At 47.3% G+C, this 21,690-nt stretch overlaps 1 protein-coding gene across 2 annotated transcripts in view; it reads left to right on the forward strand.

The window, feature by feature from the left end:
* Nucleotides 1-21,690, forward strand: part of Dpysl2 (dihydropyrimidinase like 2) — a 103,456-nt gene that overhangs the window by 52,318 nt on the left and 29,448 nt on the right. For both annotated transcript variants that reach the window (XM_057785733.1, XM_057785734.1), the window contains exons 4-5: nt 17,826-17,990; nt 21,511-21,572. In XM_057785733.1, the coding sequence (XP_057641716.1) occupies nt 17,826-17,990; nt 21,511-21,572 (227 nt within the window). The remainder of the gene's footprint in view (nt 1-17,825; nt 17,991-21,510; nt 21,573-21,690) is intronic.

A 21,690-nucleotide genomic window follows, 5' to 3' on the forward strand; every position in this document is an offset into this window, starting at 1 on the left:
ACCTCTCGTGCTTCCCTTTAGTGGTGGTCGCTACTCTCATTGTTTATCTTGTGCTTTAGTTCCTATTAGCACAGATCCCAATAGGTAGAAGCCAGGCCGAATAGAGCCACTGTAAAACCCAGGAGTCCCCAAAGCCCTGACAAGTATTCAGGGTTACTCTGAAACCTATTGTGGGGGGGGGGGCACGGGTTGTGGGCATTTAATATTTTGGAAGAAAAGAAACTTTTGCTTCAGAGTGGGAACTGACAGGAAGTCATAGATTAAGAAGTTTTGGTTGTGTATTGATTGGGTCATTTTGTGCAACTACGTGGAACTTCTCTGAGGACAGACATTTGAGGTCCTGTCCAGTGGATGCACTTCCGTCTATATCATATCAATGCCACACTGGGACTGTCTCACAAGCAAGTCAGACACGTGATGCTGAACCAGTAAGGTGCTCTTTTGTTTTGTCTACTTGTCCTCTGATGAACTCTGCTGAGAAATGGCCTTATAGATGCTCTCTGGACTCCTCTGCAGACCCAGCAGGAATCATAGGTAGATTTTGTCCTTGTCACAAGACCTGAGAAGAAAGTTCATTTGCGAGTGCAGATAATCAATTCATCGCACTGGGATTCTGCAAACCCTAGGCCTCCATTTCCAGCCCTGTCCTCCCTTTGACCTTGACGGTCAAGAGCTGATTATTAGGCTAGAACTGAAGGAATGGGAAGGGGCCCAGAGAAGCCACTGGACTTTGTTACCCTGGGTGTAGATAAGGACTGCAGATCCATCTGCGGATCAGTGCCAGAGAACTTGGTTGCATATGCGCATGCGTGTGCATGCGTGTACATGCGTGCGTAACTCGTCTAGCTTTTTTTTTTTTTTTTTTTTTTTTTTTTTTTAAACAAGGTCTTTCGCTGACCTGGAACTTGCTAAGGAAGCTAGGTTTCTCCACTGCTGGGATTATAAACAACCACCACCAAGTCCAAGTTTTTGTTTGTTTATTTGTTTTTTTTTTCCTGAGACAGGGTTTCTCAGTAGCTTTGGAGCCTGCCCTGGAACTAGGCTGGCCTTGAACTCCCAGAGATCCGCCTGCCTCTGCCTCCCAAGTACTGGGGTTAAAGACTGTGTGCCACCACCACCTGACCTCATGTCCAAGTTTTTTATGTGGAATCTGGTGATTGAACCCAGGTCTTCATGTTTGTAAGGCAAACACTTAACCAACTAAGCTGTTTCCTCAGTTGAAAGTATTTGTGGCTTTATTTGTTTATTTTATTATTATTATTATTATTATTACAATGTCTGTGAATGCCACAGAAACCCTGGGCACAGCCCTTGCCTTGAGTTTGCCTGGAGGATTAGACCCTTGTCCAATCCCCCAGCAGCAGGACTATTTTGGTGTTCAGGCTTTGTCCTGCATTTCCAACCAGCTATCACTTCAAAGTGCCTTTCCCTTTTCTGTAGTAGAGAGGGAGAAAATGATCAGTTATTGTGTACCTCTCCCGCTAAGAGGGCGGCTACACCCACGAGGAGAGGCTTGCCACCATGGTGGTCTACCCAGTGTCTCTGGTCTCTCCACAGAAGCCCTGCCTCCATGACCTCGATTCCCCCTGCACCCCAGAGGGCTATTTGGACTGCAGTCCTCATAGAGACTGACACCATGAATTCTCTAGTCTAACTTAATTCCACTTGTGGGCGGCACAGCCCCTGTTCAGTGTAGGGCCAGCTTGAGCCAATTGCCCTCAGGCAGGCTGCCCCCCATCCCAAGGCTCCTTGAGTTTGTCTGGGACCCCTCTTTCCCATGTCTCTGTGAGGATCATCAGCTCAGCCCTCCCTATAGCTGACTGCGAGACAGTCCAGGAAGGAGGTGTTTTCAGAAACTGAGAGAGTCCGAGGACGGGGAGGGGAATTAACAGTCTGGGGTTGAGACTTCTGCTCTCAGAATTGTTTTTTCCTCTGTGTGACCATCCCAGGGATTCACTAAGGAAACATGAGGTGTAGTGGAAAGAATTTGAGGCCTCCCTTTCTCAAGGACACATCAAGGAGGCAACCAGGAGACCTTAGTTCTGGGATGGACTGCAGCTTATTAGCTCCGGCCAGCAGCTCCCTGTCTGCCTCGCTATTCTTGCTTGCCTCCTAGTGTTTCGATGAGATGTCCAGGGTGTTGTAGATTAGATAGAACTGGGGTGAGTCACAGAGGTGGGGGGAGGTGGCCCACTGGCTTCCCTTTTGACAGTCCAGCTGGTTTTTAAGACTGTCTGACTCCCGGGAGATTTGGGGATGAAATTTGTTTTGCCAAGTGACTTCAGCGTTGGCCCTTGTTTTCTCGTCCGTCTCTCAGGCTTCCATCCTTTCCGTAAAGGGTTCCTGCTTGCTCTGATGTGGCTTTTGCTCTGATCCAGAGGAACACTCTTATTGTCCCCTGATGTCTCTTTCTTGTTAAGAGTGTTCAGCTGTGGCTGCCAGAGACTTCTTGTCTTTGGGCTGCTTTCTGTGGCTCTAAGTAAATCCCACAGGTTGGGTTGTTTATGAAGAACAGAGGGTTTGGGGTTCATTAATGAGAGTCTAGAAGTCCAAGAACATGGCAGTGGATTTTGGAGAGGGCAGTGGGGCTGTGGCAGAGCAGCAGGAGGGAGGTGCTACGTCGTGAGACGTGGCCAGGCTTGGCCTTTCTTCCGCTTCGTGTAAAGTCATCAATGCCATCATGGGCTCCCCACCATTATGACGTCCTCTAGCCCTAGACACCCCCTAAAGTCCCTGCCTCTGACACACCACTGACATAAGGATTTAGAGGTGAAATTTTAAACATCTTAGCGCTGTGAGCTGGGGCGGGGGGGGGGGCACGGGGGGGGCACATTCAGGCCATAGCAGTTTTCTCCCCTCTCACCATCCGTAGAGACATCTTTCTTGTCTTCCCCTGAGGATGAGAATTTGCTTTGCTGAGCTTTGTGCTTCACACGGAAGGACAGCCCCTGTACCACCTCCTTCCCCACTTGGGACATCTCTCCTGCCAGGCACAGTCTCCAGCTCAGGAGAGAGTCACGCATTCTAGATCATGGGAGGAAGTCCTTCTAAGTCCTGGCTCTACCACCCATGTCGTTCTGTCTCTTGAGGGCGTAGTGGAGCTGGACACTGAACTGAGATCTCCTTTGTTCTAGTCATTTCTTGGGTGGTGCACTGAAGGAAGGGGGTTTGGCCTTGGGGCAGGTTTGGGGTCTCCAGTGTCTTTTTCCACATTCCACACTAGTGAAAACCATGAATCCATTTTCTGTCTGTATGGACCTGGTTGTTTTGGACAGTTTATGTAAAGAGAATCAGAACCTGTGCGCTTTTGTGTCTGGCTTTCTTCCTTCAGTGAGTTATCCTCAGGGGTCACCTGTGCTGTGCTGTGTTGTGCGTCAGTCCCTGCCCCACCCCCCGTGCAGCATTAAGGTCATGTGCATACTCAGTTGAGAACTCAGGTTTTAAACCTGCTTTGCTAACCCTGACGTGACAAGTTCAAGGTGGTACATTGAAAACAGGTGGATTTCTGGATGTCAGGGCCACCGCAGGAAAGTGGGACTCAGAACTACTGCCTGCGTGGACAAAGCAAATGAAATTATTGCAACATTTTTTTCAGTGCATTCCTTAACTATTCAAGGGGACTGACGGAAGACAATATTTGCTATTTCTTTATAGAAAAGTTTATTAAGCTTATCAGCTAGAAAATATGTACTAAGGTTAAACGCTTCTATATACTGTAATAAGCCACAAATAACCAAAGGAAAATTACAATTTACATATTCTTTCTACAGGAGCAACACAAAACTAAGGATTTTAAGAATCTGATACCATATAGGCTACCTAAGAGAAAAGTTTAGTTAAATTAAAAAAAAGATTCTTTAGTTTTTTTTTTATTTTTATTATGTATACAATATTCTGTCTGCGTGTATGCCTGAAGGCCAGAAGAGGGCACCAGACCTCATTACAGATGGTTGTGAGCCACCATATGGTTGCTGGGAATTGAACTCAGGACCTTTGGAGGAGCAGGCAATGCTCTTAACCGCTGAGCCCCTCTTTAGTTTTGCTGTAAAGAAAGATTCTTCAGTGATTACTTTTTGTAAACTCAAAAATCTCAAAAGGTGGCCCTGGGTAGACGGCAGTTAAGAACGTGTGTTACACTTGCAGAGGACCCGAGTTCAGTTCCCAGCACCTGTGCTTTCTTCTCCACTGCGTGCCAATCCAGCTCCAGGGACCCAGCACCCTCTTGGTGTGTCTGCGCTCATATGCATGTGAATGCGTGTACTTCATGATGTGCGTGCGTGTGGAGGGCAGAGGAAAAGCTGAAGGAAGGATTGGTACCTCCCTCCTACTGTGTGGATCTGGGGGCTGATCAGCCAATAGGCTTGGCAGTAAGTGCCGTAATTAGTTCATTTTTACTTATTATTTATTTTGATATATGGTCTCTTTGTTGCCTAGAATGGTCTTAAACTCCTAGGCTCACGAGATCTTCCTGCCTCACCTTCTGAATTCTGGGACTATTAGGCAAACAACATTGTGCTGAATGGACTCCGCCCCCTTTTCATTTTAAAGAGAGAGCTTTAGCGATGAATAGTTTATACACGATACTATTGTAGCGCTGTATTTAAAATACATTTGTGTGTATAGGTGAATAGAAGAGTGGTGTAGCTATTCATGAAAACAAATGAGCATTGAGCATTTTCTTTGGCTGATTGGATGAGTTGTGTTTATGGTTACCAGTGAACTTTTCGGTTTTCAGCTGTTTTTGCATGTGGAGCTGTGCTTGGCACCCAGGTTGCCCTTCCTGAGCCCTGTTGTTCCTGGGAACAGGGAGAGCATATTGTGAGGCTGTGTCATTGTGAGCACACTGGCGGTGACGTGCATGCAACACCTGGATGCTAAGCACAAGTCCCTTATCAGGCTTCAACAGAATTATCAGGCACCATCCAGATTGGCTTCTATTCAGTCTTTCTAATTAACTGGGGGACAAAACAGGCTCATTGAGCCATCGTTCCCCGTGGAAAAGGGAGACACTAGTCAGTGTCGCGGCCGTGTCAGGCTCCAGGGAGGCTGTGATATGGTTTGTGCTATGCTTTTGAATTCAGTCCAGATTCCTAGGAGGAAAACACCCATCTTTTTTTTTTTTTGCTTTAAATTGAGCCCAGTCAACAGATGACCTCACCGAGTCTTCCTTCCCTGTGGGACTTCATTTGGAGGGGATGTGAGAGGCATTGTGCAATGTTGGAACAAACACTGGCAGCCAGTTCCTTTGTTTTTGTTTCTTAGTTTAGCTCCAAGCCCAGAAAGCTGATCTATTCCCGACTGCACAGGGAACTGTCCTGGCAGCTTTTGCCACAAGGATGGGATGTTTGTCCATGTACTGACGGGGCCTTAAACACACTGTGGTTAGTGTTTGAACTAAGTGCTCCTTTCGGTATGCTAATCATGTATTAGCTATAAACTGTGCCCTCAAATATAGGTGTGAACACCGTATTGTTTGTTTCAATCTGTGTTTTCACAGAAGGGTCATTGTCATCAGGTTGTAGTATTTCTATGTGGACAGCAAGAGAAATGTAAACATGACCCTTCTCGTGGATTGGCACAGTGTTCTTTCCTGTTATTGTCTGTGGCCTTTGGGCTTTTGGGAGTATTCTAACATAGCTTTGCACAAGTAAATGTGTGTGTTGCTGTTAGTCCCTGCTAGCGGGAAGACTAAGTCTTCGGGTTGTTTTCTGGGCAAGGAACCTTCTGGAATGAAAACTGAATTGATTGTATTCTTTGCACATGGAAGCCTTGTATATGACCTTTTAAAACTTATTCTCTCCCCCACCTCTCCTTCCTTCCTTCTTTCTTCTTTCTCTTCTGCTCTTCCACCCTGTCCCTTAATCTCTTATTTTTGGGAAGCCAGCACCAAATCTGTGGTCCTGTAGCCCAGGGCAACCGAAAGCCGAGACAAACAGAGGAAGTGTCATGAATGACATATTTCTCCAGCCACCTCATCTGACAAGCCCAGCCAGTGGCCACCCCCCTCTCGAGGTGGTGCTCCCAGAGCACAGCCTGGCCAGGGAGGGTTGTGGAAAAGCTTTAGGCTGTCCTCCGTGGTCCCCCATCGTCACATCTCTTTACTCTTTCTGGAATTTGCTCATCGTCTGGAGTTTATTTCTGGCAGACTGTGGTGAAAATTGGGAAGTGTCTCTTCTATTTTCCTTAAAGGGCCCAAAGGACCCAAGAAGTAGGATAGGGGGCTTGCCTCCACCACACTCCTTTTTTGTCCCTCTTGTACAGGCCTGCATGCATGTATGAACTTCCATATACATGCATGTACACCACCCATGTGCACATGAAAACGCACACACACACACACAGACACACACACACACACACAACTGTGTGCATATATACACATGGGGAAGGGAGGGAGCCAAGCATCCTGCCAGCCTGGGTTTCCAGCGTCCTTAGGGGATTTGAAAACAAGCATGCCCTAGCACTCTGAAAGGCTGCTGTGGATGGGATTGATGTTTGGGGAGATCTCTAGGAACCTCTAGGATCAGGTTGCTTTGCTCTTTAGTGGAATGACAGAGAGCCCTGCTAATGAGGCCAGTTTGTTATCTGCCCTGATTGGCAGCTTTGTTCCCCTTGTCTGAGTCCTCTTGACATTGGGAAGGGAATTTACCTGATCCTAACACTTTCCAGATAGGAAGGTTTTTTTTGTTTTGTTTTCTTTTGTTTTGTATCCTGGTGTCCAGGTATGGGGTGGGGTGGTGGGGATAGTGCAGGAATCTCCCCAGGAACTGAGGTATCTCCTCAGCGGATCTCTGCGATTTACCCACTTGTCCTGTAAATAGGGCAGCTTCATCTTGCTCCTTGGGTTTTGGTCTGTTTATGCAGAAGCCTGTTCCTCTGAGGGGATGGATGACTCAGAGTTCTGAGCCTTTCTTGTGGTGCAGTGGCCTTGGCCTTCCCTCCGCAGAGCCTTTATCCAGTTCCTCCCCACACCCGTTCTTCACTGCTGACACTCCCTGCTCGGGGCCACCCTCATTCCCATCCCCCTCCCCTGCTTCTGGGGTATGTGGCTGGTCTCCCCAAGGGGAGCTTCACCCTTTAGGGGCTACAGCACTGGCCAGGGATGGTGCAAAACAGCTTTTCTCCTCCAGTGTCAGCTAGTCATTCGATGCAGGCCTGGCAGGAGAACCTCCTGGTGTAAGGTCTTGACACATGCTGAATCACAACAGGTACTAGAATAATGTCTATTTTACAGATAAGAAAACTGAGGCCCAGGGAGGCCAAGAACCCTGAAGTTCTACAACCAGTGAGAGAACTGGTACTCGGCTGCCATTTCTAGGCACTGTGGTTTCAGTTTCCCGATACTATGCGAGAGACACCGTTGCTATACCTCTGTAGCAGATGGAGAAAATGAGGCACCGAGGAGTTAACTTGCCCAGCTTCCTAGACCTCATTCCGGGTGGCGCCTGGATTCAAGGCCAAACCTGCTGGCTGTCAGGTCCCCATTTCCTGCAAGCAGGAGTGGGCAGGTCGAGCGCTGGGACCTGATCTCACGTCATGCGATTTTTCTGGTCCGCTGATGTTTCTTTGAATGTCATGTCATTCTGTCTTTTCAAATGAGTGAGTCCCCATGGTCTTCACTGAGCACATGAAGGCTGAAGTGTTTCTGAGAGCAGGGTGCTGGCAGGGCTGGGCAAAGTCACCCTCAGGATGTCAGAGCTAGAGGAATTCCAGGCTTGACACCCCTGTCGGAATCGGAGTGTGTTTCTCTCTCTGGTGTGGGGACATGAGCTGCTGTCAATGTGGCGTCTGTTCAGAGTCTGACCCAGAGTGCATGTCTAATGGCAGGAAGCAGGAACCTCACCCTTCCCTCAGCCAGCGACTTCAGCATTGCTTAGAGAAAAGCTGCACAGCCTGGAGCCTGCCTGCAGCGTCGTGAGTGAAGGGTTTGGCTAGGGTACTCACCTTGCTTCTCCTTGCTGTCTTCTCCAGGCAACAGTTGCGTCATTCTGTGGCAGGGATGGTATTTCCTATGAACTGTCTGTGCCGGGAGATGAACATGGAGCAGAGGCGGGACATGCCTTTCCTCAGTGCTGGGAACTGGGGCCTGGGCTGCCCTGCCAACCCTGTCTCCATTGTGCATTCCTGATGGGTCAGTGTTAGCTGGGAATTGTCCTAGAAGCAGGTTGTTAGCTGAAGAAGGGCTGAACAAGAGTTAGGACTAAAATGGCACAAGTGGCCCCTGGCCCCAGCTCTCATGAGATCGTGACTCATTCTGCACAGCTGGCCTGCTGAATCCTTCGTGTGTTCCCCGGGCATCCTAGATGGGTCTTGGAAAGTGGCCAGTTTTCGAAAACAAAGACAACCAAGAAGGGTGAAAGGGGTGTTGTGTTTGCCCCTTTAAATAGCAACCCTGTAAACTGGGCACCAGTACTATCTGGAGTGACGTCCCCTTGAATTGCTGGTGGCAGAGTGAAGCCATTCCACTTTGATCAACTGGGTTGAGAACCACAGTCCATCCCTTTATGCTGACCCCAGCATCCTCTCCTCAGGGAAGAAGCTGAAGTAGGGGACCAGTTAGAAACATGAGTGTATTCATAAGAACATTATGCATCATTAGGGGATGTAGAAAACCCACAAGTTGTTCCTCAGGGAAATTGTGAAATTAATGGACACCCCCAAGGATAACTCATTAGAAGATGGGTCAAGAAGATGGTAACACAACCATGCTCTTAGGGTAAAATAAAGCCCCATGCCACTAAAAAGGAGCATAGCTTGTGATTACACCCACATTAGATATATGTACCTGTATGACAGATCTGGGGAGTAATAGATGAATAGTCATTAATAAGACAGCGGGATTACGGGTAACATTTTTTTCTGTTATAGTGAAAAGAAAAAAAAATTAGAGATTTAGGATTCAGACCTGAGTTAAATTCCATCTAATTATGCATCTTTAAATTTTTTAATAATTGCACACATGTATTTATTTAGTGTGCGGGGTGTGCATACACACGGTGAGGGAGTGGCATGGTGTGGAGGCTGGAGACAACCTATGGGGGTCAGTTCTCTTCTGCCATGTGATCACTAGGCTTGGGGGCAGGCACCTCCACCCACTGAGCCGTCTTGACAGCCCTGATTATGTAACATTCAAGACTTGCCCAGAACCTGAATTCTTTGTCAGGAAAGTGGTAGGTTGTCCTGGCAAACTTCTGATATCTTTTCGATTTCGGTTACAAAATCTCTCCAGATAGAGGCTGCCCGGCTATCTTATGTCAGCTGACTTTGTGGTCATATGGTAACAGCCTCGTGTGCAAAGCCCTCTGAGGGCTTCTGCAGATCAATTGTCAGATCTCAAAAGTTTTTCTTTTTTTTTGTTTGTTTTTTGTTTGTTTGTTTTTGTTTTTTGAGACAGGATTCCTCTATGTAACAGCCCTAGCTGTCCTGGAACTAGCTCTTGTAGACCAGACTAGCCTTGAATTTACAGAGATCTGCCTACCTCTGCCTTCCCAGTGCTGGGATTAAAGATGTGCTCCACCACTGCCTGGCTAAGGTCTCAAGGCTTTTGATGTGTGTGTGTGTTCACTTATGTCTATGCATGGAGATCAGGGGTTAATATCAAATGTCTCCCCCCTTTGTTCTCTGCCTTGTTTTGTGAAGTGGTGTCTTCATGTCTCTCACTGAAGTGAAACTCACTGTTTTGGCTAGACTAGCTGGTCAGCAAGTCCCAGGGACATGCTTGTTGCTGTCCCCAGTGCTGGGGTCGCAGGTGCGTGACTTTTATGTCATGCTGGGATCTGAACCCTAGTTCTCATACTTGTACATCAAACATTTTGACCACTATCTCCCCAGCCATGTGGCTTGTCTTAGTCACTGCTCTGTTGCTGAGAAGAGACACCGAGACCAAGGCAGCTTATAAAAGAAAGCATTTAACTGAGGGCTTGCTTACAGCTTTTCAGAGGTCCAGTCTTTTATCATCGTGGCGGAGGCATGGATGGCAGGCAAGCATAGCGTTGGAGCAGTAGCTGAGAGCTTACATCTGATCCACAACCGTGAGAGTGGGAGGGAGGGATCTCAAGCACTAACTGGGGATGGATTGGGCTTTTGAAACTCAAAGCTCCCCTACCCGAACCAGTGACACACTCCCTCCAACAGGGGACACTTCCTAATTCTTCCCAAACAGTTCTACCAACTGCAGATCAGGTATTCAAATATATGAGCCTATATGGGAGCCATTCTTATTCAAACCACCGTGTGGCTCATGGGCCACCTTTATGAATGAATGAGCTTGAACTATCAAGCCCTTGAAATCAAGCAATACTGTCTGTTGTGGAGAGAGTCATTCTTGGCCTTCTCTTCCTTCCAGAGCCTGGCCCATGCCCACTAGTTGAGTCTGGTGGACCTGCTCTTGAGATCTTGACCTCCTGCTGTCTGCAGATGGCCTGAGGGCTCTCACCCCTCCATGTCTGCTTTTGATGAGTCAGGGAATTACTGCTCTTCATTTGGCTCCATCTCTTGGAGGGATTTACGAGTTATGAATGACTCTCAGCAGCGCCACAGGCAGGTTTCATTAGCCTGACCTTTGATCTGAGTTGCCAGGAGCCCATGTGTGAGCTGCTCGGAAGAAAGGATTTTATGAGGTGCCAATGTGTTGACAAGCTCTCAACCTGATGCCCCCAATGAACATTCACACACACTAAAGGGGGTGTTTGCTTTTTTTGATCCTGGGGTTCCCTTTAGAGCCCTCTGCTTTAGGGAACCTACATGTGTTTGGAATTCAGGCAAGGGTGTGGCAATGGAGGACCGCTCTAACACAATGCCTGGAAGATGTTGGCACCAGAAGTTGGGGGCAAGGTTCACGTTCCTAGTTTGGATGGGTTCCTTCCAGAGCCTGGCCCATGCCCACTAATTGAGTCTGGTGGACCTGCTCTTGAGATCTTTTTTTTTCTTGAGACACAGTCTCACGTATACTAGACTGGCCTCCATCTTGCTGTGATCCATCAGCCTCCTCTGCCTCCTGAGCGCTGGGATTACAGACCTGAGTTTGTTAGCACTGGGGACAGAGACATGGACATGTTAGGAAAGCCTCCTATTAGCCAAGCCCCTCCCCGGCCCCTGAAAGTAATTCTGTACACTTCGGTAGCATGCCTGTAGTTTGGCTGGCACTTGTCATGTGAGATCAGTGTGGAGCTTCCCACATATGTCATGATATTTCAGATTTTGGAGCATTTTGGAGGTAAAACTTTCAGAACTAAGAACTGACAACTTATAGTCAGTCATTCTTTGGCTATTCTGAGATTTTCACAGAAAACATGTCCAGATTCAGGCCGTCATTCCAGGGCATGCTTTTGGCTTGTCATACAGCAAGTGGACGGGTGCTGTGGACTCTATGGAGATGCTCCAAGGAGGAAATGCCAGCCAATGTGTACAAGGCATTCCACAGATACTTTTCCCTGTGCCCACGTTTACCCTCCTCTACTCTGCATGGTTATAGATGAGTCCGGGAAATCTCAGTAAACAAGGAAGGCCACCACAGGAAGCAGGCCCAACTCTTGGGGTGCTTTGACCCTAATGTTTACCCCCTTGTCAATGCTGGCTTCTGGAGGGTGGCTGCGCCTTTCTCACAGGGACAGTTACCCGAAGAAGGCCACCAGAAAGATGATCTGTGAATGGATTTCTACTTTTGGTTCCTCATCAAGGACCCCTGCTCCCTCCGGAAGTGGTCATGACCCTTTGCCGTGTTCCCGAGAAGCGGCTCTTCCCAGGAGATTTTCTGTGGAAGGAGGACAGTGGGAAAGTTCATACAGGCATTTCAGGGACACGTTTGCAAGTGCCATTAGCTTAGGGGAAGCATGCCTGTTTCTCTGAAGTGCTGGGTATCACATGGCTCACTCATCAGATGGGGAGGGCCTAACCTCCTAGTCAGGGAACCTGGTTCTGTTTTTGAAAGTGGCATTGCCATTGTGTGGTGATCAGGGCCCTCAAAGGCCCGAGTGGGTGGAAATGGGAGGGGAGGCAGATGGGAAAACAGACTATACCCAGCTAGAATCAGAATGCTGCTTCTCAGAAGCTCACTTCCCCGGGTCACCATCTCGACCTGTTGTCTCAGAACAGGGGCAACGGGTGAGGGCACGAACCAGAGTTCACACTCAAGGTACGTCTCATGTTCCTTGAGGATGGAGAAGCATGGCGTCACAGTGTCTGAGTCCCTTTGTGGGTCCTGTTACTGACCTTCCATCTTTGTGGAAGGGTGAGTGGAGGCTGAGCCACGGCAAGCTATTGCTTGAGCTGTCCGGGAGCAGGCGTCCTGCATGGAGCATTCTACACAGAGCTCTCTCGGGTTCCTTAGGTAGAAAAGGAAGCAGGCAGGTCTTGTAGAAAGAAGTGGGCCTTTGAAAGAAACATTTTCTTTCATAAAAATGAGAGTTCTGACAGTGTAGCTCAATCATCCAGAGGTCTTACCTACCGTGTGCAAGACACCAGATTTGATACTAAGCACTGGGGGAGTGTGAATATGTATGTTTAATGGTTTTAGGATCTTAAAGGGTATCACGGAGGCTGGAGAGATGACTCAAGATTAAAGAGCACTGACTGCTCTTCTAGAGGACCCAGGTTTGGTTCCCAGCACCCACACAGTGACTCACAACAGCCTGTAACTCCAGTTCCAGGGAATCCGGTGCCCATTCTGACCTTTGTGGGCACCGGGCATGCACACGGTGCACAGACTTCCATGGAAGGCAAAATACCCCTACACATAAGATGAAATACATGAATCTTAAAGAAGAGTATCCTAAAGTGGCTGTGTTTACTCCTGACAGGATAAATAGAATGAAAGAGAGCCAGTCAAGGGACAAAACGTTGAGAACTTAGTATTTATTCTCTGTAATGGGCAAATCAAAGCATCCAGTGTGTAGATGTAAACTATTTTATCCAGTCCAATATTAAGATATTTAAAAGAATCATTATACTCAGTGGGCTGAGCATTATTCCCAGACTGAGCTTGCGGTTCTCAGTGTTCTCTTGAGAAATGGTTTGCCTTGTTGACCCTCAGGAAGGATGGGTGTCAGGCTTCCTGGATGTGGGCCTGGGAGTCTGACAACATCTAGCAGAGGCATGAGGTCATCCAAACTTTATCTATTGATGCATACACACGCAGGTGCAAACATGTATGCATGCATGTATGCCTGTGCATAGGTGTGAATATGCATGGACAGTAACAAAGCATTCATACAGGTCTATACACATGCACACAAATATGCGTGCATTTATTTATGTCTTCACACACACACGTAAACATACAACTTACAACTTTGTTCTTGATTTCATTTTGTGTCCCGTTTTCTCCCTTCCTCCTTGTCATCTGTTTTTCCTGTTCTTTTTTTAATATTTATTTATTTATTTATTTATTTATTTATTTATTATGTATATAATATTCTGTCTGCATGTATGCCTGAAGAGGGCACCAAACCTCATTACAGATGGTTGTGTGCCACCATGTGGTTACTGGGAATTGAACTCAGGACCTTTGGAAGAGCAGGCAATGCTCTTAACCACTGAGCCATCTCTCCAGCTCCCTGTTTTTCCTGTTCTTGTTTGATGGCATCTTCTTGCATTTTAAGGTTTTATTGTCATTCACTTGTTTTTCTTAGACAGGATATCACTAAGTGTCCATGACTGACTTATTCACTAGGTAGCCCAGGCTGACCTCAGACTTGTCAAGCTCCTCCTGCCTCCAACTCCTGCATGCTGGGATGACAAGTGTGTCAGCCAGGACTGGCTTGGGTATCTCTCTCTAAAGCTTTTGGGGGAAGAGAGAGGCTAGAGATAAGGAAATAGAATAAAATACAACATGTAGAAAAAAGATAAAGAAAATGTACCAAGTCGAATTGGTTGATTTAAAGGGTGGTGGTGATGATTGAATGAATGTAATATTAATTTTTACCTAAAATTACCTTTATTTTAGAAAATCAGCTTTGAAGAAGGCAATTTTACTTATGTCCCATGCTGTCTGGTGGAAGGAACATTCCTTGTCAAGCAGGGTGGGGCAGGAGGGTCTCCAGGTTTCAGCCCTGTGGGTTAAATGGAAAAGCTGACCGTGTCACTAGTAGAGTACAGTTGACCCATCAGATCCAAGGATTTTGCATCTGTGGATTCAATTAATTCTGAGTTCAGCCAAACCACAAATATATATAAAAAAAAACTGTTTGGAAAAAATTCTGGAAAGTTACAAAATACACAATTGAAATTTGCCACAATGCAAGCACTAATACCAGGTCCACACAGGCAGAGTACTGTGTGGTCCTGCATCAGGTTCTGCAAGCAAGCAATCTAGAGAGGCTGTGAGGTGTATGGAGGGGGTCTGGAGTGGAGCCTAGCTGTAGCATGCTGGGATCTGGGGGTCAATTCTCAGTCTCCCTGCAAAAGTATACAGATGGACGTAGCAGACTGTGTGCACACACTAATGCAAGGAACTTAGGTGTCTGTGGATTTTTGGCATCCTCCGGGTGTCCTAGAATGATGCTCACCGATACTGAGGGTGCACTTGAACCCCGTTTTCTTTTTCAACTGTGTGAAAGGTAAGGTGTGAGTGCCAAGTAGTGATTACATAGGGCATTCATTGAGCTCTTCCTGTATCTGAACACTGTCCATGCCATGAGGAGCTTATGCTTTGTAGTGTGTGTGTGTGTGTGTGTGAGTGAGTGTGCGTATATGTCTGTCTTTGTGTGCATCTGTGTGAGTCTAGGTGTGTGTCTGTGTCTTTGTGTGTCCCTGTGAATGAGTATATGTGTGTGTGTGTCTCTGAGTGTGTATATATCTGTGTGAGTGTGTCTCTGAGTGTGTATGTGTCTCTGTGAGTGTGTGTCTCTGAGTGTGAGTATCTGTTTCTGTGAGTGTGAGTGAGTGTGTGTCTCTGAGTGTGTGCATCTCTGTATGTATGTGTTTGTGTGAGTGTGTGTCTCTGTGAGTGTTGAGTGTGTGGGCAAAGGTGTGTGTGTGTCTGTGTGAGTGAGGATATATGTGAGTGTGTGTGTCTATGTCTTTGTGTGAGTCTGTGTGTGTCTCTGAGTCAGTGTGTGTGTCTATGTCTTTGTGTGAGTCTGTGTGTGTCTCTGAGTCAGTGTGTGTGTCTATATCTTTGTGTGAGTCTGTGTGTGTCTCTGAGTCAGTGTGTGTGTCTATGTCTTTGTGTGAGTCTGTGTGTGTCTCTGAGTCAGTGTGTGTGTCTATGTCTTTGTGTGAGTCTGTGTGTGTCTCTGAGTCAGTGTGTGTGTCTATGTCTTTGTGTGAGTCTGTGTGTGTCTCTGAGTCAGTGTGTGTGTCTATGTCTTTGTGTGAGTCTGTGTGTGTCTCTGAGTCAGTGTGTGTGTCTATGTCTTTGTGTGAGTCTGTGTGTGTCTCTGAGTTAGTGTGTGTGTCTATGTCTTTGTGTGAGTCTGTGTGTGTCTCTGAGTCAGTGTGTATGTCTATGTCTTTGTGTGAGTCTATGTGTGTCTCTGAGTCAGTGTGTGTGTCTATGTCTTTGTGTGAGTTTATGTGTGTCTCTGAGTCAGTGTGTGTGTCTATGTCTTTGTGTGAGTCTATGTGTGTCTCTGAGTCAGTGTGTGTGTCTCTGTGAGTGCATGTGTGAGTCTGTGTGTGTCTCTGAGTCAGTGTGTGTGTCTATGTCTTTGTGTGAGTTTATGTGTGTCTCTGAGTCAGTGTGTGTGCCTATGTCTTTGTGTGAGTCTATGTGTGTCTCTGAGTCAGTGTGTGTGTCTCTGTGAGTGCATGTGTGAGTGTGTGTGAATATATGTGAGTATGTGAGTGCACGTGCGACTCTGGAGCTATTGCAGACGGCAGTGAAGGTGGTGGCAGTCTCATGAACTTGATGGGGCGGAGCTGTCTGGTGAAGCGCAAAGGGATTCACTGAGGGGGCCCTGCCAGAGCAAGGAGCACAGAGTGGACAGGAACAGGGTGAATCCAAGGAGTAAGAAATCCGCAGGGTGGCCGTGGGTGGTGACCATGTCGGGGACAGAGAGTGCGATGGAGATCAGAGACGTCTGCCAGAGTCAGATCTAGCTGGGCCCTGGGGAGATGCCCGAGTCTGCCCTTCCTGATGATGTGCATGGGGCCTGCAGCTGCGGATAAAGGGTCTTCCAAGGTCCGTCTGGCTGCCTAGGAGCAGGGACGGAGGAGAGTGAGGGGTGAGGCAGTCTGTAGACAGACAGCCCAGAATGCTTGCTGCTAGCAGAGTGATGTTTTTGTTGTTGGAGTTGTAGGGTGGAATAGGAAACAGACAAGGGAGAGAAATTGGAATTGTCTTGCTGGAGTTTCTAGGGTAGCATTTGTCAAAGCCGTCATCAGTTGACAGCATGTTCTAGATACTAGGTAGCCGTGGAACCCTGTCGTTACATAGACTGATTCTTTGTGCCGGTATCTGAGTACTCCCCAGTGAATTAGCCCTGGAAAAAAAGAATTCTGTCAAAAGAATTTAGAAGCGTGTTTTAAAATACATTTATTTTAAATTATTTAATTGCCATTTAGTAATGATATTGGCTTACAGCGTGCAGTGTGACATTCAATACATTTAGGTAATTTATAATGATCAGGCAGGGCTAACTGCTGTATCTGATGATCATCTCAATATGTATGAAGCCAAGTTAAGCCAATCACAATGTACTTGCATCTGAAAGTTTTGATTCTGGGCATAGGAAATCTAATATTCATTTCGGAAGAATAGTTCATTGCTTTAGGAGTCCAGAGTCTTGAGCCTTTTTCCTTCTTGTTGCATGAATTTGGTTGACCTTTGAACAGCTAATTTCAGTTGGAATCTTAGTGCTTTGTTGTGTGTGTGTGTGTGTGTGTGTACAAAAGATGGGCCATAGCAGTTCCAGAAAGCCTCATGTTATCAAGGAAGCCTGGGCAAGAGCCCTCCAGGGATCCTATGAGAGATAGTGGCATGTACAAAGACCCTGGGATACAAGGAAGCAGCCCGATGTAGCTGGAGACAGAGGGCCAGACAGAGCCAGCACAGGGTCCTGTTGCAGAGGTCAGCCAGGCTCTGTTGAGCTTGTTGGTGACTTTAAACTACATTTGCAGTTTAAGAAGAAGGCACTAGAGGGTTCAAATCAAGGAGCATTGCAAGGTTGATAGACATTCTGTCTGTGTGTGATCTTCATAACAAAGTCTGTAGGTAATACAATCCCCTTTAGAAGCAACCCCGAGACTTAGGGCAGCAGAGTAGTTTACCCAGGGGTACCTGCGAGGCACCGATGGAGCCAGGGTACAGACTGAGCAGCCTGAGTTCATCTTTGTCCTAAATATCAGCCTACCTTAGTAATAATATTACAGCAAGCTCAGCTTCAAAATGTTTTAAACTCTTAAGATGAAAGATTGTCCTTAAATTACAGAGTGGAATTACACCGAGGAAACCTGACTAGTCAGGAGTGAGCGGGGCTGCTCGCTGTTTTGGAAAGGTCCGCCGTACATGGCCCCATTCCAGTCTCAACGAGGCCTGGCTGTCTATTGGGGCGTCTCACAGCAGCAAGCAGTACAAAGGAGGGTTTGGATCCTCTAGCTGGCCCTCTGACACTGCCATTGTCCACAAGGACTCCTTGTCCTCGGAATGTGCCCCAGGCCTCGGGGACTCGGATTTGATAGATTGGATCTGAGGCGTTCATGCACGGTTTCACTTGTCGGCAGTTTCTCCCCGTTGGGCACTCAGCAGGTTTAAGTGCATTCCGAGACTTTGTTGGAGAGATCAGTGTCTCCTGCGGGAACCTAGGAGGCTCAGTTCAGGGTTCAAGTGGGTAAGCACCTGCTCCTGACTCTCCAGTGATGACGACAAATGTCTGTTCTTTCCTCAGTTGACCATGTCGTTCCTGAGCCCGGGACCAGCCTGCTGGCAGCCTTCGATCAGTGGAGGGAATGGGCCGACAGCAAGTCCTGCTGTGATTACTCTCTGCACGTGGACATCACCGAGTGGCACAAGGGTGTCCAGGAGGAGATGGAAGCTCTGGTGAAGGACCACGGTAGGTCTCGCAACTCCACTGTAGGTGCTTGGTTCTAACCCAAAGACTTCCTCGAAAGAGAAAGTCATGGGGGCTTTTGGCTCCAGCTTATGCTGCCCGCAGAGGCCCTAGCCCAGTGTGGGTGCATCAGTCTACATCAGACAGTGTGGCTTTCTCTTGGGCTGCCTTCTTGTGTAACAGCATTCTACAGATTGCTGGCTTGAGAGATGTGATCTCAAGGAGTAACTGGTCCTCCAAGGCCCAGTGAAGCAGTAGGCTTGTCTTTGGAGTCTTAGGGTAAATATGTCACACAAACCTGCAAGAATGAGGCTGTCTGAGGAGGTGATGAGACTCTTCAAACCTGGGACAAGCTGAAGGGCCTTTTCTGCTTCAGAGAATCCCAGGAATTGGGAGGAAGGGTTCTCAGGAAGGCCAGGGAGTCTTCATGTACCTTGAGGTGCCCCAGGACCTGGGGGGCTCAGGCAGTAGAGCTGAATGACATGGTTTTCTTGGGCCCCTTTCAGCTTGGCTGTGGATTAAGCTATAGGAGTCACTCTTTGATGTCACGAGGTCTTGATTTGTGGGGAAATGCTACTAATTGTTTTGTTCTTAGTGGTTCGGAGTCAGAAACACTGTATGCTCTGAGTGAAAAGATGGAGGCCAGTATCTAGGTGTGGAGAATGACAGGAAAGGCGTCCACAGACCCCGTGAAAGAAGCTCTGGAGTGGGGAGCCAGCTTGTCCACAGACTAGCTGTGTGACACAGGGCAATTCATGTAAACCTTGAATCTTAATAATTTCAATATTTGTCCTGCAAATATTGGACTAAGATGTCCTTTAAGTTTCTTCCTAGTATGGAGGTAACCCCCCAACCCCTCAACTCTGCAAATTTTTACTTTTTGTTTTTTGACACTCAAGGACCATTTTAATACAATTTAAAAGAGGGGAAAAAGCTCAAAGGTAGGTAAGTTGCCTGGAGGGTAGAGGGAGAAAGAAAAGAGAGAAAAGATCATTGTTGTTTGAGTTACACTGGCATGAGGCCAGCTACATGGCAGACAGCAGCCACCAGGTGGGGAGGGGAGCTGGAGAAGCAGCAGAGCTCAAAGTGGTCGAGAAAGCACACTTTGAAAAGGGATAGAAAGAGGAAGTGGAAAAGTTAGGTTTTTCTGAGTGATTCAGAAAATCGGGCAGACATATGAAGCCTCACAGCTGCGGCCCTGAAACCCACTACACTAGAGAGCTGGAATTCTAGGAAGGAAAGCTCGTTACCTCATTTAAAGGAATAATTATTCCTCCCATCTTTTTAGCGTGACTTCAGGTGAACTTGCCTTCCAGAGGAGAGGTCCCTTGACCAGGTATTTCCCTTTTAAGAGAGGAGGCAGTGTTTCATCTTCATCCAGAAGTAGATCTCATTTTTTTTTTTCAGCTAGGAGGCAACGGCTTTCTTTTAACGGTCTTTCAATGCTACTGTAACTTTTTCCCCCCTTCTAAAGAGGTAACCCTAAAATCATTTCGGAACCGGACCCTGGCCAGAGCCTCCAAACACACTTCTGGCATTTCTGGCTTCTAGTGAGGACCACTTTCACTTCTTGAGAATACCCAGATGCTGCTGGATTTTTAACTTTCAATTCCCAGGGTCAGTCTATCCCAAATCAGGCTAGGCAGGTTGCCTGGCAACTGTTGCCTGGCATGGAGTGAAAAACTGGGATGCCCAGAGGCCTTTAGCGCAGGCAGCTTCCAGCATCCCCAGATGGCCTGGATTAAGCTCTGAGGCTCTGAGGTTGTCAAGACAATTGTTTAGAATTGTGATGGTTCTTGGACAGGGATGTTTGGTCTGGTGCCTTGGGAGGCACGAACTCCAAGGTGCTACGATGGACAGCTGCTTGCCAAGCTAATGGATATTTTTTTTCTAATAAAAAAAAAATCTCCTAAAAACCAGCATGGCTTGCCAAAGAAAAGACAATTTCCATAGTCAGAAGTTTGTAATTAATTTTCTTGTCAAAGTCAGAATAAATACTTGTTTTCAAAAAAGTTTTTTTAAAGTGATAAATTATATATATATATATATGTATATATAGGCTCTTTTTAATAATTATTCATTTGTTTATTTTATATGTGTGAATGCTTTGCTTACATGTGTGTCTGTGTACCATGTGGATGCCTGGTGCCCACAGAAGCCAGAAGAGTCCATTAGATCCCCCGGGACTGGAGTTATAGACAGTTATGAGCCACCTTGTGGGTGCTGGGAGCTAAACCTGGATCCTCTAGAAGAGCAGCCAATGCTCTTAACCTCCGCGATATCTCTCCAGCCCGAGATGCGCAGTTTGATTCACTTCTAAGTGTGCAGTTGTGTGGGCTCCCCCTTCACCTTGGTTTGATTCTGTCAGTATGGGCCTCTGGGATGGGTCAGCAGGTAAAGGCACTTGCTGCCAAGCTTGATGACCTGACTTTGATTCCCAGTGCACACATGGTGGAAGGAGAAAACAAGTTGTCCTCTGACCTTCGTGTGCATGCCATGGCACAAGCACACACGCACGTATGCACGCATGCACGCACACATGCACGCATGCACACACACAAATAAATGCAATAGAACACTCTCCAAGCTATCACCACTATCCAATTCTAGAATGCTTCATCTTACTGAAATGAAAATCTGTCTCCTTAATTTCTCCTCCTCTTCCTCCAGCCCAGGTATTCCCATCCTGCCTCTCTTTGTGACAGTGATTGCTCTGTCCCTCCTACACGTGGGCTTTGCAGCACCTGTCTTTCATAACTGGTGCATTTCACTCGGTAGGATGGCCTTCTGTGTCTGTGCCCACTGTCCCACGCAGCCAGAGTTCCTTTGTCAGGCTGACTGGTGTTCCAGCTCGCACAGAGACCTCCTCTTGTGTGTCTGTCCATGCACTGATGGCCCCCGGGTGGTGGGGTGGGGTGCTCCCACCTTCTGATTGTTGTGAGTTACGCTGCGGTGTGAATGCATTCACAGCACAGGTTTTAATTTTGTTGGACTTTTAAAGTTCCCACGTAGGAAAATCCTAAGAACCCTGAAAACAGTTTCCAGAAATCCTGTTCCTGGCTTCCCATTTGCTTTGTCATTTTGTCTGTCTGTCTCTGTCGTGCTTGCTCCTCTTTAACTCTGTGATGGTGAAGATTAAGCCCAGGGCTTCATCTATGCCAGTCGAGTACTCCGCTGCTATGTACCCAACCCTTTGTAGTTTTGATTTTTTGAGGCAGTCTCTCTAAGCATTCTACACTGCTTTGAGCTCACTCTGAAGTTCAGCCAAGCCTCAAAAGTGTGCTCCTCCTGTTTTAGCTTCCTGAGCAGCTGGGATGACAGGCACGAGGCTGCATGATTGCTTTGTCTTTCTCCTGGCATCTCCATCTCTTTTTCTCTTCTTTTGCCCCCCTACACCCCCCTCCTCCCACACAGATAGGCACAGGTGCACACCCAGGGGTGAACAGTCTTACGTCTTGATTGTTTGGTTTGGGTTCGTCTACTACAGCTCACGTGTCTGTCTCTCTTCTTCCTCTGTCCCCAGGGGTGAACTCCTTCCTCGTGTACATGGCTTTCAAAGATCGATTCCAGCTGACGGATTCCCAGGTAAGAAAGCCAGCCTTTCCGAGCAGGCTCCTGCTGTTCTGTTTGGTCTGGTCACCACTGGCATCTGGGGAAACATTCTTCCATGTGTGTAGAGCTCACTCATAGGTTGATGGGACAT

Source organism: Chionomys nivalis, chromosome 12 (assembly GCF_950005125.1).
Source record: "Chionomys nivalis chromosome 12, mChiNiv1.1, whole genome shotgun sequence".
Taxonomy (NCBI): Eukaryota; Metazoa; Chordata; class Mammalia; order Rodentia; family Cricetidae; genus Chionomys; species Chionomys nivalis.